The sequence below is a fragment of the Ammospiza caudacuta genome, chromosome 7 (assembly GCF_027887145.1).
Source record: "Ammospiza caudacuta isolate bAmmCau1 chromosome 7, bAmmCau1.pri, whole genome shotgun sequence".
In the NCBI taxonomy this organism is placed as follows: Eukaryota; Metazoa; Chordata; class Aves; order Passeriformes; family Passerellidae; genus Ammospiza; species Ammospiza caudacuta.
Genome location: NC_080599.1, coordinates 7,810,712 through 7,829,278, shown reverse-complemented (window position 1 = coordinate 7,829,278; position 18,567 = coordinate 7,810,712). Strand labels below are relative to the sequence as shown.

At 50.0% G+C, this 18,567-nt stretch overlaps 2 protein-coding genes across 2 annotated transcripts; both read right to left on the bottom strand.

Annotated features, from left to right (window-relative positions):
* Positions 1–7,336: 7,336 nt before the first annotated feature.
* Positions 7,337–8,322, bottom strand: LOC131559621 (olfactory receptor 14J1-like; the record flags this gene model as incomplete). The annotated part of the gene is made up of 2 exons (XM_058808035.1): positions 7,337–7,374; positions 7,497–8,322. Coding segments are annotated over 2 exons (864 nt in total), but the record flags the coding sequence as incomplete, so codon positions are not given.
* A 1,576-nt stretch (positions 8,323–9,898) lies between these two features.
* On the bottom strand, positions 9,899–10,522 carry LOC131559861 (olfactory receptor 14J1-like; the record flags this gene model as incomplete). Its single annotated transcript, XM_058808366.1, has 1 exon — positions 9,899–10,522. A coding segment is annotated over one exon (624 nt), but the record flags the coding sequence as incomplete, so codon positions are not given.
* Positions 10,523–18,567: the final 8,045 nt, after the last annotated feature.

Below are 18,567 nucleotides of genomic sequence, written 5' to 3'. Positions count from 1 at the left end.
TGAGGTCCCAGGCCTGCAAGGGTCACTTGTTCCCTCCTGGCCTCAGGCCCAGGGCCAGCAGCCATGGCCAAAGTGCTGCCCATGTTGGCTCTGGCAGGGCTGTCTTGCAGCTGCTGCCCATCCCTGTGCCCTGTGCAGCCCAGGCTGTCCCACGGTGTCCCTGCCCTGTTCCTCTGTCCTTGCAGGCTGTTGTCCCTGGCACAGCACAGGCAATGCTCCACAGCCACCTCTGCAGCCTCCAGCCCAGCTCCTGAGAGACTAAATGCCACCAAGTCTGACCTGGCGGAAGGGCTCAGGCAGATCAAGGGGTATTAAAGGCTGACCACAATGCAAGCACATATCTTGACCCTACCTCCTCTTGGATTTTCCATCTGAACACCACTGAAATCCAGGAGCTGGTAGCTCTGTGTGTGCCTCTCTATACCTTTTTTGTCTTTCTGTCTTTCTGTGTTTTCTGTTTCTGTGCTCCTGCAACTTTTGATTAATATTAAATTGAACAGGCTTAGAGTTTCTCAAGTCGAATGGGCCTAGTCAATGCTTTGAGAAGTGTTTTTTGTTGATTGAATGTCTGTCATCGTTTGACATGAGAAGAATTTTCAAAAGCACTTCAAAACTTTTTGTGTAACTGACAATCTGTTAAGCTATTAAGATACTGAACACACCTCTGTGAAACACATATGTTAAAGATGAAAAAAAACAGGAACCTCCTCTTTCTTTTCCAGTCAACAAAGCAGCAGCAGGCCCTGGCCCTGGCCCCCATCTCAACCAAACCAAACCAAACCAAACCAAACCAAACCAAACCAAACCAAACCAAACCAAGGAACCCTGCCTTAGGCTGAGCCCCTTTCCCCCACCTCCCCCAGGATGCCCCCCTCCCATTGGCCCCATTCTAACCAAACCATACCCAAAAACTACCAAACAGGAAAAAAAAGGTTCTACAAAACTCTAACCAGAACAAAGCTAGACACACCTATTAAACTTACGATCAAGTCCCCTTACCCCAACACCACTCAAACCATAAACCTCTACAACCTGCAACTCATACAAAATAACCCTAAAACTGAAATTAAACACAAAACACCCCAAAAACAAACCATAAAACCAATCCCAACAGAGTCCAACCACAACTTCCACCACAAGTTATTGACAGGTCAGGTGTTAATCCTTTCAATACTTCAATCCTCCCTCAAGTATAAAAAAACCCCAAAATACAAGCATATAAAAAGCAATATAAAACCATCAAAGTCAGTAAACAAGAAATTAAATCCCAAATAAAAAAGAAGAAAAAAATATCTTCATCTTAAAACTAAAATCTTCTTATAAACTATAAAGAAAAAACTCTTTTCCTTTATTACACATAAAACTAAAAACCAAAATTCAAAATAATATCAAACAAAAACTTCCATACTAAAGTAAACAAACATTTAAATAACTGTAATTTCATCAAAAGATTAGGCAGGGGAAAAGAAGTAATCCAGTATCTCCAAGAGAAAATCTCTATTCCCAGAGATAAAAATAATTTTAGAAGAAAATAATAAAAACTGTTACCTTTAAACAACTCATCTTTAAAACATTTTAGAATCAAACTGAAAAAAAGAGTATTCTACAAATCGTAAACTAAGTAGAAATTTTAAGTTTACTTTCTTTACATTGTCAGTAAAAAGAAAAAGTTGCAGAGAAAAAAAATGTTCTAAAGAATTTAATTTAATTCTTACTACCTTTCTCTTTTAAATTTATTTTTAATAAAATTTTCCTTTAAACCCTTTTAAATTTTTTGGCTTACTTTACCTTTCTCGTAATCCAATCTCACAACAAAATATATACATAAATAATTAACCGACACTAAAATCCACCACACTCATCAGTACATTAATTAGGAAATCTCACAATTAGAAAAATCTTAAATTAACAAACCAAAACCACTACAATGTCGAAATAAACCTTTTGCCAAAGTTTCTCTGATTTTCTAAAGTTGCCAGTAAAGCCTGTTTGGTTGTTTTGAGCCCCTGAGAATCTCTTGTTGGTATTTTCCAGGGAGTCCAACTCAGAGTACACAAACAATTGTAATTCCTTTTAAATGTCTCCTTGAGAGAGTTGTTTGGAGGATGGCAGTCAGGGCTTGTGTGTCCTGCTTGGCACAGCCCAGGCAGGGCTTTCCCAGCCCCATTCCACACTCCATTTCCCAGCTGGAGCCGCTGGTGCCTCTGAGTTGTGCTGCCCCAGCCCCAGGGACGCTCTCCTTGTCTGCCCATTCCCCCATGGTCTCTGGGCAGGGATGGCCTCAGTGGGGGCTGCTGACATCCTCAGCAACTTGGAGGCTGCTGCTGAATTTTCCTGCTCCAGAGGCTTGTTCAGCCTTCAGCTCTTCAGTGCAGGAATTCAGTGTCCCAGGGCTCATTAACATTCAGAACACCTTAACAAGCCAAGCCTCTGGGAATAATTTGATTTCAGTTTCCAAATCTTGTGTGGTTAATAAGAGAGAATTCATAAGTGCATTCAACTGAATATGTTCTATTTAAAAACACTGTGAGAAAACATTTCTTAGGTCCTGCTTCAGTTTTTTTTTTATATTTATTTTATTAACAGGGGAATGTTAATAGCAATCTCCAATTGACAATGAATGCAAGTAGCTCCTCATGCAGTTTGAGTAGATATGAAAATCAAGACCCTTCATGGCTGACAATCAATCAGACTCTCTCCCTACCCCCACCCCACCATTTCACCCATCCAAGCCCTGGCACTCAGAGCAGCCTTGTGCAAATCTGAGCTCCCTCCAGCCCAGGCTGCACCTGCAGCTTTCAGCTCCTTGGCTCCAACTCCCACCTGCTTTCCTTGGAGAAGGAGCTGCCTGAGACACAGAGGGATGTTCATTTCTTGTCAGCCAACAAAGACAAGGGAAGGCACATCTCCATCAAATGCAAAAGTCATTCTTCTCCTGGGCACTGCCCTGCACTTGATTCCCCACAGCCTGTCCTGTTTCCTTCATCCCTGCATTGCCAGAGACTTTGTGGGACAAGGGAGCTCTGCTCTGGGGATGGAGGGAGATGCAAGTGCCACCACTGGGGTGGGAACCACAACTCATCAGGTTTGTGTCCTTTGGGGGTCAGGAACTGATGAGACTCAGAGGCACAGAAAGTTTCTCTTCAGTGCCAACAGACTATAGTGGAACAGGACACAATTTAATAACAATCACACTCTTCCCTGAGCTATGTGCATGGTCCCTGCATCATCTGATGAGTCCACCATCCACAAGTGATTTCCATACTAAAATTAATTTCACACAATGTGGTTCTGTAATAGATACAAACACAATTAGTTATTGTATCAGGGTGCTTATCCTGGTGTGGTGCAAAACAGCCTGAACAATTCCTGATTTGCAAAGCTGTCAGTGGTTGATGAAGAAGGGAGGTTAGGCTGCTCTTGGTGTTGAGGAAATGCTGAAAGCAGCCTGACTCATTTCATCTCCTCATGCCCTGACTGATCTCCCCTCTTTCCCCTTCCACCCATTGGCTTTTGTCTCCCCCCAGCCCCCTGTGAAGAGCCTGGCTCTGTGTTCTCCATCCCCTCCTCGCTGGCACTGCCAGGCTGGCATGAGGAGCCCTTCAGCCTTCCCTGCTCCAGGCTGGACAAGCCCAGCTCCCTCAGCCTCTGCCCTACATAGCCCAAGGGCTCCAGCCCCACCTTGGAGGCCCTTCCCAGACCTGCTCCAGCTGCCAGACATCTTTCCTGCCCTGGGCAACCCAACCCAGGCCACAGTGACCTGGATAATCCACATCCTTGATGTCCTGGTCACACAGCCCTGGCCCCTTGTCCCCTGTCAGGCTCTGGGGTGGATCCTGTGGAACATCCTTTGGTGGAGGCTGTGGCTCCAGGTGGGCCGGGGGAATCCCAGGGGACAGGGACCCTGCTGGGCATGAACAGCATTGGAGTTGTTGGGAGAAACTGTGAGGGGGAGCTGGGGCAGAGTGACGAACCCAGTGACCTGACACAGCCCTGCTGGGATGTCACAGCCTGCTCTGTGACCTCATGTTACCAGATGATCAATTGTCTCCACCAGGTGAGCTGACACCTGGAGCTTGTTCTCCAAAACCCCAGGCCTGTGGAAACCACACAATACCCATTGTGTGAGAAGGGGAACTGGAAGGTCACCAGCCTGAGTGTCCTGCCAGCTCAGCCAGGCCCACTGAAACATTGGGGTTCACGAGCACCAGGGCTCACCAGAGAGACCCCCAGGACAGAAGAACACATGGGTAAAGGGGAGGGGAAATACGTTAATGATTTTGGGGAAATTATATTCATACGTGTGTTTAGTCCAGGACAATCAATGCATATGTGTGCAAAATACAGAAAATAAACAGAAACTTTCCTGTACTCAGCATGCACGGCTTTGGGAGGAGCTGTCCCCCGTGTATCTGGCTGAATAAAGAATGTTGCTTCTTAATGCTACATTGGTGTTAAGGAGTTTTCTATTTTAACAAATTCTGGGTAACACTCCCACCCAGAGAACTGGAGGTGCCAGTGTGACCCCATGTCATGGTTTGACCCGGAAACAGGATTTCTGGGATGCTGTGGATGGGGCCAATGAGTGCTCAGATTTGAATATTGCCATCTGGCCCAACCACTGGGCATTGGATCCACCTCTGAGAACACAGGGTAAAAGCAGGGCTCTCCCCCTGGCAGTTTCTCTTTGGGTTTCTGGCGGGAAGGAGTTGGGTCTCTCCCCCGGCCAGTTGCTGGCTGGGCGGGGGGGGGGAAAAGCCATGCGGCCCGGCCCGAGAGAGGTAGGCCTGGCCCTCCCCAAGGGTGGAAGGAAGAAGTAAAGAAATGCCGGGAAGCAATGGGCAGCCTGTTCCACCCCCCCCCCTTGGAGACAGACAGAGAGAGAGTGCAGCCTGTGTTTGTGGCCGTTACCTTGAAATTCAGTAAACATGTGCTGGCAGCAGGCAGCCCGGCTGAGGAGATGGGGGGGGGGGGTGCAGCCAGGAGTCCAGCCGCTTGGAGGAGTTTTTACCCTTCTTGGACAATGAAAACTTCACAGAACATTAACCCTTCCTAGACGAGTGATGAAGGTCTGGACCAGAGAGAGAGAGAGTGAGGGATGTTGAAAGAATGGAGAAGAGGGAGTGGCATTTTATGCTGGACTCTTTTGTGTAGCCATGGACAGAGCCATGTTTCCGTGTGATACAGAGACTGAGCCCAGGGGGAGAAATGTCCCAGAGCCAAAGAAGATTCAGTGTGGGTATCCCTCGGCCCCAGGGGGTATATAAAATATGGGGGGGATAGATGTCCCAAAGGTGAGATACTGTGATTTTCTGGAACTGGACAAAGCATCCTTAAAAAGACAACCCTGGAAGCAGCCCTGATTCTTGTTCGGTGGTGAGAGCACCGGAACAAGGACGGAAAAGGCCACCACGACACACGGAAGAACTCCCTCTCCTCTTGAGGAATTGAAAGTTGAGCATTCTAAAGGGTGGTGCTGGACCCAGAACTGGTGATTTTGAAGGATGTATTGTATTGGGAATTTAGGGGGAGAGGAGGAGGAGAGTGTTTTTGTGAGGTTTTCATTTTCCTTGTGTTTTCTTTTTTTCTTTTGTGTGTAGTTTAGTAATTGTTTGTGTAGTTTAGTTAATAAACTTTTCTTTATGTTTAAGCTGGAGCCTGCTTTGCTTATTCCTGATCACATCTCACAGCAGACACCAGAGAAGGTGTATTTTCATGGGGGCATTTGGCCTTGTGCCAGTGTCAAACCTTGACACCCCACTCAAACAAGGGCTGGAAGGAGGATCTGGGGAACTCCAGGCCTGTCAGCCTGACCTGGGTGCCCGGCAAGGTTATGGAACAGATCACCTTGAGTGCCATCCCAGGACACCCACAGGATGGCCGATGGATCAGAGCCAGCCAGCGTGGATTTCAATGTCTGCACTGATGATCTGGATGGCGGGATTGAGTCAACCATTGGCAAATTTGCAGATGACACCAAGTTGTCTGGGAGTGCTGATCTGCTCGAGGGTAGGAGGGCTCTGTACAGGACTTGGACAGGCTGGATCCAGGGCCCAAATCCAACAAGGTGAGGTTTAATCAGTCCAAGTATTGGATCCTGCACTTTGGCCACAACAACCCCTGCAGCACTACAGGCTGGACACAGAGTGGCTGGACAGCGGCCAGGCAGAAAGGGACCTGGAGGCACTGCTGGACAGCAGGCTGGACATGAGCCAGCAGTGTGCCCAGGTGGCCAAGAAGGGCAATGGCTCCTGGCTGGATCAGGAATGGTGTAGCCAGTGCCAGCATTGCAGGCAATACAAATCTCTGCAATGGTGTACCAGGGCAGAGATGGGCTGTTTGCAGGGGAAGGAACAGGGGCAGGCAACAGGAAGAAATTTGTAGCAGAAAGAGTAAAGAAAGCAGAGGTGAAGCAAATGAAATGCTCAGGGCAGTTTGGGGGTGGCTGCCAGGCAGCCCTGGCTCTGAGCAACAGTATCTGCAGTGCTACAGAAAACTCCCAGTTGATGGGAACAAACTTTCTGGCTGACAGCAGAGGCCAGGACAAAGCTGAGTGGTTTCCCTGGTGTCCCCCAGCCCTTGCTGGCCCCAGGGGCTGATGGCATTTGTGCTCCCTCAGGTTCATGTCCCCACAGCAACAGCATGGGGGTGCTAACCCTGCTCTGTGCAATGCAAACAGGGGCTGCTGAGCCATTGCTGCCGTGTCTGTGCCTGCAAGGATGGGGCACCTGTGTGAGCTGGAGGAGAAGCCAGGGCTGCAGAGGGGGGATGTTGTTGGAAGCTCCATGAGGACGCTCTGGGACGCTGCCCTGGGCTGTCCAGCGCACTGGGGATGGATCAGCCCTTGCTCTGCTGCTCCTTCCCATCTCCCCCAGGGCCCTTGCAGAGCCCCAGCCATGCTGTTTGCCCCCAGCCTGCCCACAGCCAGCATGGGGCTGCTCACGGGGCTTTTCTTTACTGAGCATTGGCCTGGGCATGTTCTTGAGAGAGCCTGGGCAAGGAGCCTGGAGCCCCCAGGCCCTGGCCTGAGGCGTCAGCTCTGGCCCAGCAGTGCCCATGGGCTGTCCCTGCTGCAGCCCCAGCACTGCCACCCCCAGGGCTGTGCCAACCCCGAGAGCACTCAGGCCCTGCAGCAACACCAGGGCCACCAGGGCAGCGGGGCAGGGCCACGGCAGCAGCACTGGCAACACCAAGTGCTGCTGCTGCTGGGCACAGCTGCTGGGCCAGCGCTGATCTGCCCCCAGCTCTGCACACAGACATTGCTGCTGCAGCTCCAGAGAAGAGAATAGAAGGGGCATCTCTGGTGAAAACAATGCTGGGAGATCATTTAGTTCCTTCAAAGGCACCAAGAGACCAGCTCCTCATTGACGCAGTCTGGGGCCACAGTTAAAGTGGAGGGAAACAAAAGGAGAAATGGCACAAGGAATGACAGTCCTTTGTGGACAATAGAAAAAAAAAAACAAAACAAAGGAAAAAACACCCACAACCAAACCAACAACAAGTATCAAAGATGATTTTTATTATAAGTCTTTTATTTAAGAAATTGGAAATTGGCCAGCAGTTTAATGTTTCTGAAAAGCATCCAGTCATAAGTCTCCACACTGCAGCCTTGAGCTCCTGGTTCCTCAGGCTGTAGATGATGGGATTAAGGGCTGGAGACACCACCGAGTACATAACTGACACTGACAGATCCAGGGATGGGGAAGAGATGGAGGGGGGCTTCAGGTGGGCAAATGCTGCAGTGCTAAGAAACAGTGAGACCACGGCCAGGTGAGGGAGGCAGGTGGAAAAGGCTTTGTGCCGTCCCTGCTCAGAGGGGATCCTCAGCACGGCCCTGAAGATCTGCACATAGGAGAAAACAATGAACACAAAACAGCCAAATGCTAAACAGACACTGACAGCAAGAAGCCTAAATTCCCTGTGGCAGGATTTGGAGCAGGAGAGTTTGAGGATCTGGGGAACTTCACAGAAGAACTGGCCCAGGGCATTGCCATGGCACAGGGGCAATGAAAATGTATTGGCTGTGTGCACAAGAGCATTGAGAAAGGAACTGGCCCAGGCAGCTGCTGCCATGTGGGCACAAGCTCTGCTGCCCAGGAGGGTCCCGTAGTGCAGGGGTTTGCAGATGGACACGTAGCGGTCGTAGCACATGATGGTCAGGAGGGAAAGCTCTGCTGACATGAAAAAGGCAAATAAAAAGAGCTGAGCAGCACATCCTGTGTAGGAGATGTCCCTGGTGTCCCAGAGGGAATTGTGCATGGCTTTGGGGACAGTGGTGCAGATGGAGCCCAGGTCACTGAGGGCCAGGTTGAGCAGGAAGAAGAACACGGGTGTGTGCAGGTGGTGGCCGCAGGCTATGGCGCTGATGATGAGACCGTTGCCCAGGAGGGCAGCCAGGGAGATGCAGCTCCTCCTCATTGCCCAGAACAGGGAGCCCCAGAGGCAGACACAGCAGCCCAGATGTGCCCCCCTGGCCTGGAGTGCCTCTGGCAAGGGAGCAGCACCAGGCACTGCAGGAGCCTGCAGACAATTCCTGCAGCACTTGTAGGATGATCCTTCTCCCCAGTGGACGTTCCCATGGTGCCAAGTCAGGAACTGCAATGGGGAGTAGGGCCAGAGATGAAAGGGCAACCAGGGATGGCCTGTTTGCAGGGGAGGGAACAGGGGTGGGCAAGAGGAAGAAATTTGTATAAGGGAAGAGTAAAGAAAGCAAAGGGGAAGCATAGGAAATGCTCAGGGCACTTTGGGGGTGGCTGCCAGGCAGCCCTTTCTCTGAGCAACAGCATCTGCAGTGGGACAGGAAACTCCCAGCTGATAGGAACAAACTTTCTGGCTGACTGCAGAGGCCAGGACAAAGCTGAGTGGTTTCCCTGGTATCCCCCAGCCCTTGCTGGCCCCAGGGGCTGATGGCATTTGTGCTCCCTCAGGTTCATGTCCCCACACCAACAGCATGGGGGTGCTAACCCTGCTCTGTGCAATGCAAACAGGGGCTGCTGAGCCAGTGCTGCCGTGTCTGTGCCTGCAAGGATGGGGCACCTGTGTGAGCTGGGGGAGAGGGCAGGGCTGCAGAGGGGGGATGTTGTTGGAAGCTCCATGAAGACGCTTTGGGACGCTGCCCTGGGCTGTCCAGAGCACTGGGGATGGATCAGCCCCTACTCTGCTACTCCTTCCCATCTGCCCCAGGACCCTTGCAGAGCCCCAGCCATGCTGTTTGCCCCCAGCCTGCCCACAGCCAGCCTGGGGCTGCTCACAGCAGTTTTCTGTGCTGAGCATTGGCCTGGGCGTGTTCTTGAGAGAGCCTGGGCAAGGAGCCTGGAGCCCCCAGGGCCTGGGCTGAGGCGTCAGCGCTGCCCCAGCAGTGCCCATGGGCTGTCCCTGCTGCAGCCCCGGCACTGCCACCCCCAGGGCTGTGCCCGGCCCTGAGTGCACTCAGGCCCTGCAGCAACACCAGGGCCACCAGGGCAGTGGGGCAGGGCCACGGCAGCAGCACTGGCAACACCAAGTGCTGCTGCTGCTGCTGGGCACAGCTGCTGGGCCAGCGCTGATCTGCCCCAGCTCTGCACACAGACATTGCTGCTGCAGATCCAGAGAAGGCAACAAAAGGGCATCTCTGCAGGAAACTCTGCTGGGAGATTATTTAGTTCCTTTAAACCAACCAAGAGCACAGCCCCTCATTGACACAGGCTGTTGCCACAAGGAAGGTGGAGAGAAACAAAATTAGAAATGGCACAAACAATCATATTTATTAGTGGACAAGGTGAAAAAAGTAAAATAAAAAGAGAAAGAACCTCCAAAATGAAACCAAGCAGAAGTATCAAAGATTACTTTTATTACAAGTGATTTGCAGCAATTGGCCAGGAGTTTAATGTTTCTGAAACCATCCAGTCATCATTGTCCACACTGCAGCCTTGAGCTCCTGGTTCCTCAGGCTGTAGATGAGGGGGTTCAGGGCTGGAGGTACCACTGAGTACAGAACTGACAGGGCCAGATCCAAGGATGGAGAGGACTTGGAGGGGGGCTTTAGGTAAGTAAAAAATGAGGTGCTGATGAATAGAGAGATCACGGCCAGGTGAGGGAGGCAGGTGGAAAAGGCTTTGTGCCGTTCCTGCTCCGAGAGAATCCTCTGCACGGCCCTGAAGATCTGCACATAGGAGAAAACAATGAACACAAAACAGCCAATTCCTAAAAAGGCACACACTGCAAGAAGCCCAAGTTCTCTGAGAAAGGTTTTAGCACAGGAGAGCTTGAGGATCTGTGGGATTTCACAGAAGAACTGGCCCAGGACATTGCCATGGCACATGGGCAGGGAAAATGTATTGACTGTGTGCAGCAGTGAAAAGAGAAAACCACTGGCCCAGGCAGCTGCTGCCATGTGGGCACAAGCTCTGCTGCCCAGGAGGGTCCTATAGTGCAGGGGTTTGCAGATGGACACATAGCGGTCATAGCACATGATGGTCAGGAGGGAAAGCTCTGCTGACATGAAAAAGGCAAAAAAAAAGAGCTGAGCAGCACATCCTTCATAGGAGATGTCCCTGGTGTCCCAGAGGGAATTGCGCATGGCTTTGGGGACAGTGGTGCAGATGGAGCCCAGGTCGCTGAGGGCCAGGTTGAGCAGGAAGAAGAACATGGGTGTGTGCAGGTGGTGGCCGCAGGCTACGGCACAGATGATGAGGCCGTTGCCCAGGAGGGCAGCCAGGGAGATGCCCAGCAAGAGGCAGAAGTGCAGGAGCTGCAGCTGCCGCGTGTCTGCCAATGCCAGCAGGAGGAAGTGGCTGATGGAGCTGCTGTTGGACATTTGCTGGGGCTGGACATGGGGACCTGTTCATGGAGAAAAGGACAGTGAAGAGTTAGAAGAGATATCTGTAACCAAAATCAAATCTCCCATATACCCTCCCCTGAAATACACACAGAAACACTTCTGTATTTAGGAGTTCTGTGGTTTTCTTTTTGAGCTTCCCCCATGTTTCTCCTGGTATTCTTGGATATCAAACTCTCCGTATTTCTGCTGCCCTCTGGTAGAACAGAGTGAGTTCCCTGAGGCAAGATGATGAGTGGAGCGTGATGGGAGATGGTCTGTCATGTTATTCTCTTTGGAGTTTCTCTGGTCTTTAACCATCCTCAGGTGAAGGATAATAACTTTCTTATGCTGCCCATAAAATATCACCAGGTACTGCTGAGAGCAGATGGATCCATCACAGCCCAGCTTCATACTTATAGCCAAGGACTCATGTTGCTCATTTCACCAACCCAGCAGCATTGTCCATGTCACAACACCTCTGCCTTTCCCCATTAATCCTATAACTCAGAGATGCTCTCGGACAGGTTTGCATCTGGGATTGAAGCTCCCAGCTTGGACTGAAATCTCAGGGAGACTCCCAAGTGTCCTTATGATGGCATTGGATGAAGGGAGATGCAGCTCCTTCTCTGGCTGCACTGACAGCATCGCCCAGAGCCAGGCACTGGGGACAGCGTCACCCTGAGCCAGCTGTGCCCCCTCCAGAGCCCCCAGTGCCCGGCAGCAGCTCCCAGCCCTGTGCACTGCAGAGGGAACTGGGCCCGGGGCTGCAGAGCTGCCCCACGGCTCTGCTGCAGCTCTGCCTGCACAGGAGGGGCTGCACGCCTTGGAGCCCCGGCCCTGAGGGCAGAGGCTTGGCTGGGGCACAGGAGGGAGGGGGCTTGTTCAGAGAGAGGGGCTGCACTGCAGGGGCTCCTGTGGACATCTCCAAACTCTCCTTGCCACAGCATTGCTGGGTTTTGTTTTCTCTTATTGCCTGATCTTCTCTCTGCTTCCAGGAGATTTTCCTTCCTGCAGGTGTTTCCCTGTGCCTGATCTCTCCCTGCCAGCACTCACAGACCCCAAATCTCTGTGCACTCTCCTTGGACTGACAGAACCCTGCCTGTTTGCAGGGTGCTGGCTGGGGGCAGGTTCTGTTTGCAGCTTGGAGAAAGGACAGCTCAGACTGAGCCTGATGGTTAAGAGCAAAAGTGATGCTTCTGCTGTCCATGGGCAGAGTGGCTGCAAGCACATTAGGGATCTCCCGTGAACCTATTGATCACTAATAGGAACAGTTCAAATGTCTCAGACACTTGTCAAAATTCATAATCAGCCGTTAATATTTATACCCCCATCCCTGCCATCAACCAGTAATATGAAATGGAATACAAAATCTTTGGAAATTTCCACGTTCTTATCAAAATTCTTGTCTTGGAAATATTCCATGACTGATCTGAACCCCAAAGCATGTCAGAGCTTCATGAGAATTTCACCTCCCCTGCACCAGAAATACTCAAGAGTTGTACTCACAGAGTCTGTAGGCATTGGGATGTTCCAGCTGCAGGAGATGGCTCCAGGAGCTGCAGTTGCATTGTCCTGCAGCCAGAGGTTCCTGTGCCAAGGGCTGGCAGAGATTCTGCCCCAGGCACTTCTCAGCACCTTCCCAGCCCTGACTGATTGAAGCTCTCTGTGCCTCTGTGCTGTGCCCAGGGTGGCTGCAGGCAGTGCCCCAGCCCTGCTGGGCTGGCAGAAGAGCTGCTCATCAAGAGAAATGTGCTTTTGAAGCTCTGCTTGGTTGTGCAGCTCTACAGGAGCTGCCTCTGTGCCAGGAGCCTAGCCCAGCTCAGCAGCATAAACAGCACAAGGACTTTAATGAGCCTCTGGGGCTTTGTGCTCAGGCCCTGAATATCAGTCCCTGAGAGGGAGCAGAATAAACCTCTCCAGAACTCCAAGTCAGAATCCAACTCCAAAGTTTCTTGAAGTTTTAATGGGTCCTACTGAGTGAGAAGACAGAGAATGTGTCTCCAGGCCCCAGGCAGAGCAGAGAACTGGAAGCACTGATGACAGGTGGGGACAAAGAGAAGCCAAGTCTTGGTGCCCTGGGGCACAGCAGCAGGGTCTGTGCCACCAAGGGCTGGGAGGAGACACTTTGTCCTGAGGCTCTGGGGCCTCCTGGCACAGCCCCAGCCAGGCTGGGTACTGTCAGCCCCTTGTCCTGCCATCAGAATTCCCCTCAGCCCACATCCCAGTGGCCTCAAGGATCTGCTGGAAGGAGTCCCTGGGGAGTCTTGGTCAGAAATGGCCCTAGGGGCTCCTTAATGGTCACAGAGTGTTTCAAAGGACTTAAGGTTGGGCTTTTGCCTTGGAGTCTCTGAGAGGTTTATTGCAAACATGGCCTCCAATTATCTGCTTTAATGAGTCCCCTGAGAGCCTTTGTCAGTAACAACACTCAGTGGGCTCATTAATGCCTCAAGGTACTTCAAGTATTTTAAGGTACTTGGTGTTTCACTCTTAATACAAACTCAATGAGAAGTTTCTTCAATCATGGCCCCAGTTTTCTGCTTTAATGAGTCCCTTGAGAACTCTGTACTGACATTCAGTGGGCCTCATCAATGATTTGAAATACTCAAGGTTTTTAAGGTACTTTGGAATTTCCTTTCCACACTGAATCTCTGAGAGCATTTAGTGCCATCCTGGCCTCCAATTCACTCCTCCAAGGAGTCCAGGAGGAGCCTGCATTGGGGATGGACCTCAGTGGGACCCATTCATGCTTTGAGACACTTTGAGTGTTTCCTCTGACTTTGAGATCTGGAAAGGTTTGTGCAATCTCCTCTCATGCCCTGAGGTTCCAGGGCTCACCTCCAAATGCACCACAGGGCTCATTAGGATCAAACAAGTCCTGACAAACCATGGCTCTGCCTTGATTTCCCTCTGTTCTCATGCAGTTCATCAGGAAGTTCTCTGTAGTGGTTTTAGTTCACCAATATGAGATTTCTTAGCCAATGCATCAATTAGTGTGGTGGATTCAGTGTTGGCTAATTACCTGTGCACTCACTAGAATATTCTTACTGATTTTCTGCTGTGAGATCGAATTAGGAGAAAGGCAAAGTGGGCTCAAAACTTTAAAAGGGTATAAAGAAAAGATTATTAATAGTAACTCAAAGAAAGAGAAATAAGAATCAGAACAAAACTTTTAGAATACTTCTCCTCTCTCTAAAACCTTTTCTTTGTTACTGACAATGTAATGAGACAAAACCTAAAGGTTTCAGTCAGTTTACCACTTCTATAAGAGCCTTCCTTCAGTTCTCTTGGGGAGAGGAGTCTCTCTTTCCTTCTATGGAGACTTCTCCATAAGAAAATAGTTCTCTCATTGCTTTCAATTTCAGTGAATAGCAGCTGCCTGGCAAATCTGCAATTGTGAAGTCCCTCCTATTTTTTCCACAACTTTTCCCACAGCTGTGTTCATAGGCCATGTCTGCTTATGGGGTATTAGTTTAAAGATGAGCTGTTGAAGAGCAAAGGTCCTCTTCATGTATTTCTGAAATTATCTTCATCTCTGAATACAGAGATCTTCTTCTCTTCATGAGGACACAGGGTCTCAACAATCTTCTCTCTTTCTCTGTTCAGACTTCTCATGCGATCACAGCTACTTCAACATTTGCTTACTTTAGCATGGAGGCCTGTCATGTTAAAGGCTCCCAGCCAGGTAATAATAGACATTGACTCAATGATTCACAGAAGGCTGATCAATAATCTTTATTAAGAAACTCATACTTTTATACCCCAGTTTGATACATGTGGACTTAAATGGTCCTCCAATCCAAACATCATCACCATTGGCTAAATAAGAACCCACCCTTTGATAAACAAATCTCCATAACACATTCAACTTGATTAAAATACCAAGTACAGCAAGTTAAGCTAAGAATTTTTACTTTTTTCTTATCTTCTCCAAAGGCTTTTCCAAAATAATGCTTGGAAAGTTGTGTTTCTCTCTGTGGCCAGAGAGCTGCTGCCATAGAAGGCTTTGGTGAACAAGAAATTTCCTCATACCTTTTAGTGCGTTATAGGGAAAAAGAGTCTGATGTATCAATTACATCCTTCTCCATAGCTTTACAAGAGGATTTCAGCCCCAAGATCAGGATATCTCCTCATCCCTCCCATCTGGGACTCAACTTCATCTTCAATGACCTTGGTGTCTTCATATTGCTCCTCTATGAGCCTGCACTTAGTCCTTTTCTCTCACTCGAGGGAGGATGGAACCACTGAAAGAGTTCATATCTCACCCAGGGCCTGCAGATGGTTCCGTGACCCCGGCCAGGCTTGGTGCTTGGGCTGGAGCTGTTTTACAATGGAGGTTTCTGCAGCGGCTTCACTGGGGCTGTGTCAGGATGGGCCGTGCTGGGGCAGGGCCAGGATCTCAGCATCCAGGCCAGAGCACAGCAGCAGCACGGCCCAGGGCCGACGACTTCTCATCCCCCTGCCCAGGGCTTGCTGGTGAACCCCAACGGTGGCAGAATCTTGGCCAAGCCGGCCTGGCCCGGGGCTGCTCCTGGGGCCCAGCAGATCCTGGCTGGGGCCGGGCTGGCAGCAGGGCAGGGCTCAGCAGAGCCCAGATGTTGCCAACTGCAGCCATGGCCTGGCACGGCCTCGGCCCTGCAGCCTCCCCTGCCCAGCCCAGCAGCCGATGGGGCCTGGTGGGGTCCCTGGTGTGAGATGCAAAGCTGTGTTTCGTGTCAGGTACAAACAGGCGACGTGTGTATTTGTGAATGCGAAATTTGTGGACCCCGACAATGGGAGAGCTGTGAATTCTAATAATAACTGAGGAAAATAAAGCATGGAAAAAGGCCTTTGAACCTATCTTTTGTTTGCAATTAACCCTGGTTGATTTAGGAGCATTGGAATTAAGGTATTAAAGATGTTGCTTTTTCCTTGCATTTAATCCATAAAAAGCTCTGCAATAATAACCTTTTGAAGTATAATTTTAGAATATTACTTGTATCCTTGAAACTATAGCTTTGGAATATATATAAAGGAAATATGCTTATCTCACGCATTATTGAAGCAGAGAAAAACAGCTTGAGAAAGGAAGATGAACATCACCTCAAGGGTTTATGGTTTCGACCAAAGGGAAGCTGGATATCACTGTTATGAGATTTATAGTCTCTGCAATTAAAAGGTGGACACACATCTGGGGAGCTGGACCCCACCAGATGGGATTCGTCTTTCTTCTTTTGGAAACTGGACCATCACCATCTGGGGATACTCCTTTGAGATACATCCTGAGAAACTAAGATCACAATAGTGTATAGAATCATGATGTAATAATTTGGAATAAAAATTGCTGATGAGTAAAAAAATTGGAAATAGAAACTGCTGAAAAAGCTGATGAGTACCCCTATAAATACCTGTAACTCTCAATTATTGGTGTGCAGTTGGAGAGAAAACTTCCCCCACTGTACCCAGCGCTGCATTGCTCATACTTTACCATATTAAATAATAAATTGATTGCTGCTTGAACATTGGCCTAGTCAAGCTGTTATTCATAACAGAGCCATTTTCTGTCCTGACTGCAAACTCTTCTCCTTCAGTGCCACTGCCAGAGATCATCCCTCTGTCAGCTTGGCACTGTGCCTGCTACATCCTCGTCCCTATCCCTTGCATCAGCTCCTGCACATCATCAGCACTTGCTGCCCCACATCATGAACAGAGAGAGCTGTGTCAGGAGATCAAGGAGTGCATTTTCTTGGCCTTTTTAACAGACACAAGAAGCATGAGTCCAAATAACTTCGTTGTTTGTTCCTGCCCTCCTTTTAGATAACTCTTTTCTGCTTTAATGCAAAAGCCTCTTTTCCTACATGGGTGGAATAATCTGGAATTTTGGCAGTTGGTTCAGGCTGTCAGGTACTATGGGAGTTTTCTCTTGTCTCTGATGAGGATTTGGTGAATTTTCCACTGGTCACTTGGTGGTGTCACCATGGGCTGAGCTCAGCGGCCGACCCTGCTGTCCCCAGGGGATGCATTGGGATGCCAAGCCCCTCAGGGCTGGAATTCGGGGTTGGGCAGGCTCGGAGCGCCCGGAGCCTGGGCCCGTGAGGAGCTGCTGCTGGCCCTGGCTGTGCTCAGCCCGCTGTGCCGAGCAGCCGCGGCCGTGGAGACACAGGCGGGAGCTGTGGCCGAGGCCGGCAGGCGGCCCGGGCCGGCTCACAGCTGCGAGGATGCCGGCAGCCTGTGCACTGAGGCCGAGGCCATGGTGGGCACTTTGCGGGCAGGGCTTTTCTGAGCCGGCCGCAATGTGCTGCCTCCCGTGTGGGCCCGGCTGCGGCAGAGGCAGGCCGGCAGCGGCGGGCAGAGGCCGCAGAGAGCAGCAGCCCAGCCGGGCCCACTGTGGAGCAGCATGGAGCTGCCGGGCAGCCCTCCGCACAGGGCAGGAGCAGAGCCCAGAGCAGAGGCAGAAGCCGCAGCAGGAGCCGGCCATAGCGGGAGCTCGCCGTGCCCGGGGCCGCAGCCACAGCTCTCCCCTGCCGGCCACAGCAGCAGCCGCTCGCCTCCGAGGCTCCGGTGCTTCCCGAAGACGAGGGGCCCGGCCTCCAGCACGCCCTGGAGCCCCGCAGCGAGAGGAGCCGCCGGCGCCGCAAAGGGCAGCGCAGAGGGTGCAGGGTGAGGAGGAGGACATGAGGCTCGCTCTGGGCCGCGCTGGGGCAGCTCTGCCCTGTCAGCCTTCTCCCTGAGCCCTTTGCTTCTTTTCCACGAGCCCTGATCGCTGTCCTTGGCCAAGGGCCTCCGCAGCCCTTTCCCGGGCTGCAGGAAAAGCTGCCTCAGGCACAGAATCACGGAATCACTGGCTTGGAAGACAGACACTTTAAAAATGATCGAGTCCAACCTATGGCCTAATACCTTAACTAAAGCATGGCACCGAGTGCCACATCCAGTCTTCTTTTAAAGGCTTGTGTTATGAATAAGAAGCTTGACTAGGCCAATATTCAAGCAGAAACCAATTTATTATTTAATATGGTAAAGTATGAGCAAAACAGCACTGGGTACAGTGGGGGAAGTTTTCCCTCTGACTGCACACCAATAATTGATGGTTACAGGTATATATAGGGGTACTCATCATTTTTTTTTCAACAGTTTCTATTTCCAATTTTTACTCATCAGCAATTTTTATTCCAAATCATTACATCACAATTGTATACACTATTGTGATTTTAGTTTCTCAGGATGTATTTTCAAAGGAGTATCCCCAGATGGTGACGGTCCAGTTTGCGAAAGAAGAAAGACGAATCCCATCTGGTGGAGTCCAGCTCCACAGATGTGGGTCCACCTTTTAATTGCAGAGACTATAAATCTCATAACAGTGATGTCCAGCTTCCCTTGGTTGAACCCATAAATCCTTGAGGTGATGTTCATCTCCTTTCTCAAACTGTTTTTCTCTGCTTCACTAAGGCATGAGATAAGCATATTTCCTTTACATATATTCCAAAGCTACAGTTTCAAGGATACAAGTAATATTCTATAATTATACTTCAAAAGGTTATTATTGCAGAGCCTTTTTTTTTTTTTTATGGACTAAATGCAAGCAAAAAGCAACATCCTTAACACCTTAATTCCAATGCTCCTAAATCAACCAGGGTTAATTGCAAACAAAAGATAGGTTCATAGGCCTTTTTCCATGCTTTATTTTCCTCAGCTATTATTAGAATTCGCAACTATCCCATTGTCCATGTCCACACATTTTGCATTCGCAAGTACATACTTCTCCTGGTTGTACCTGACATGAAACACAGCTTTGC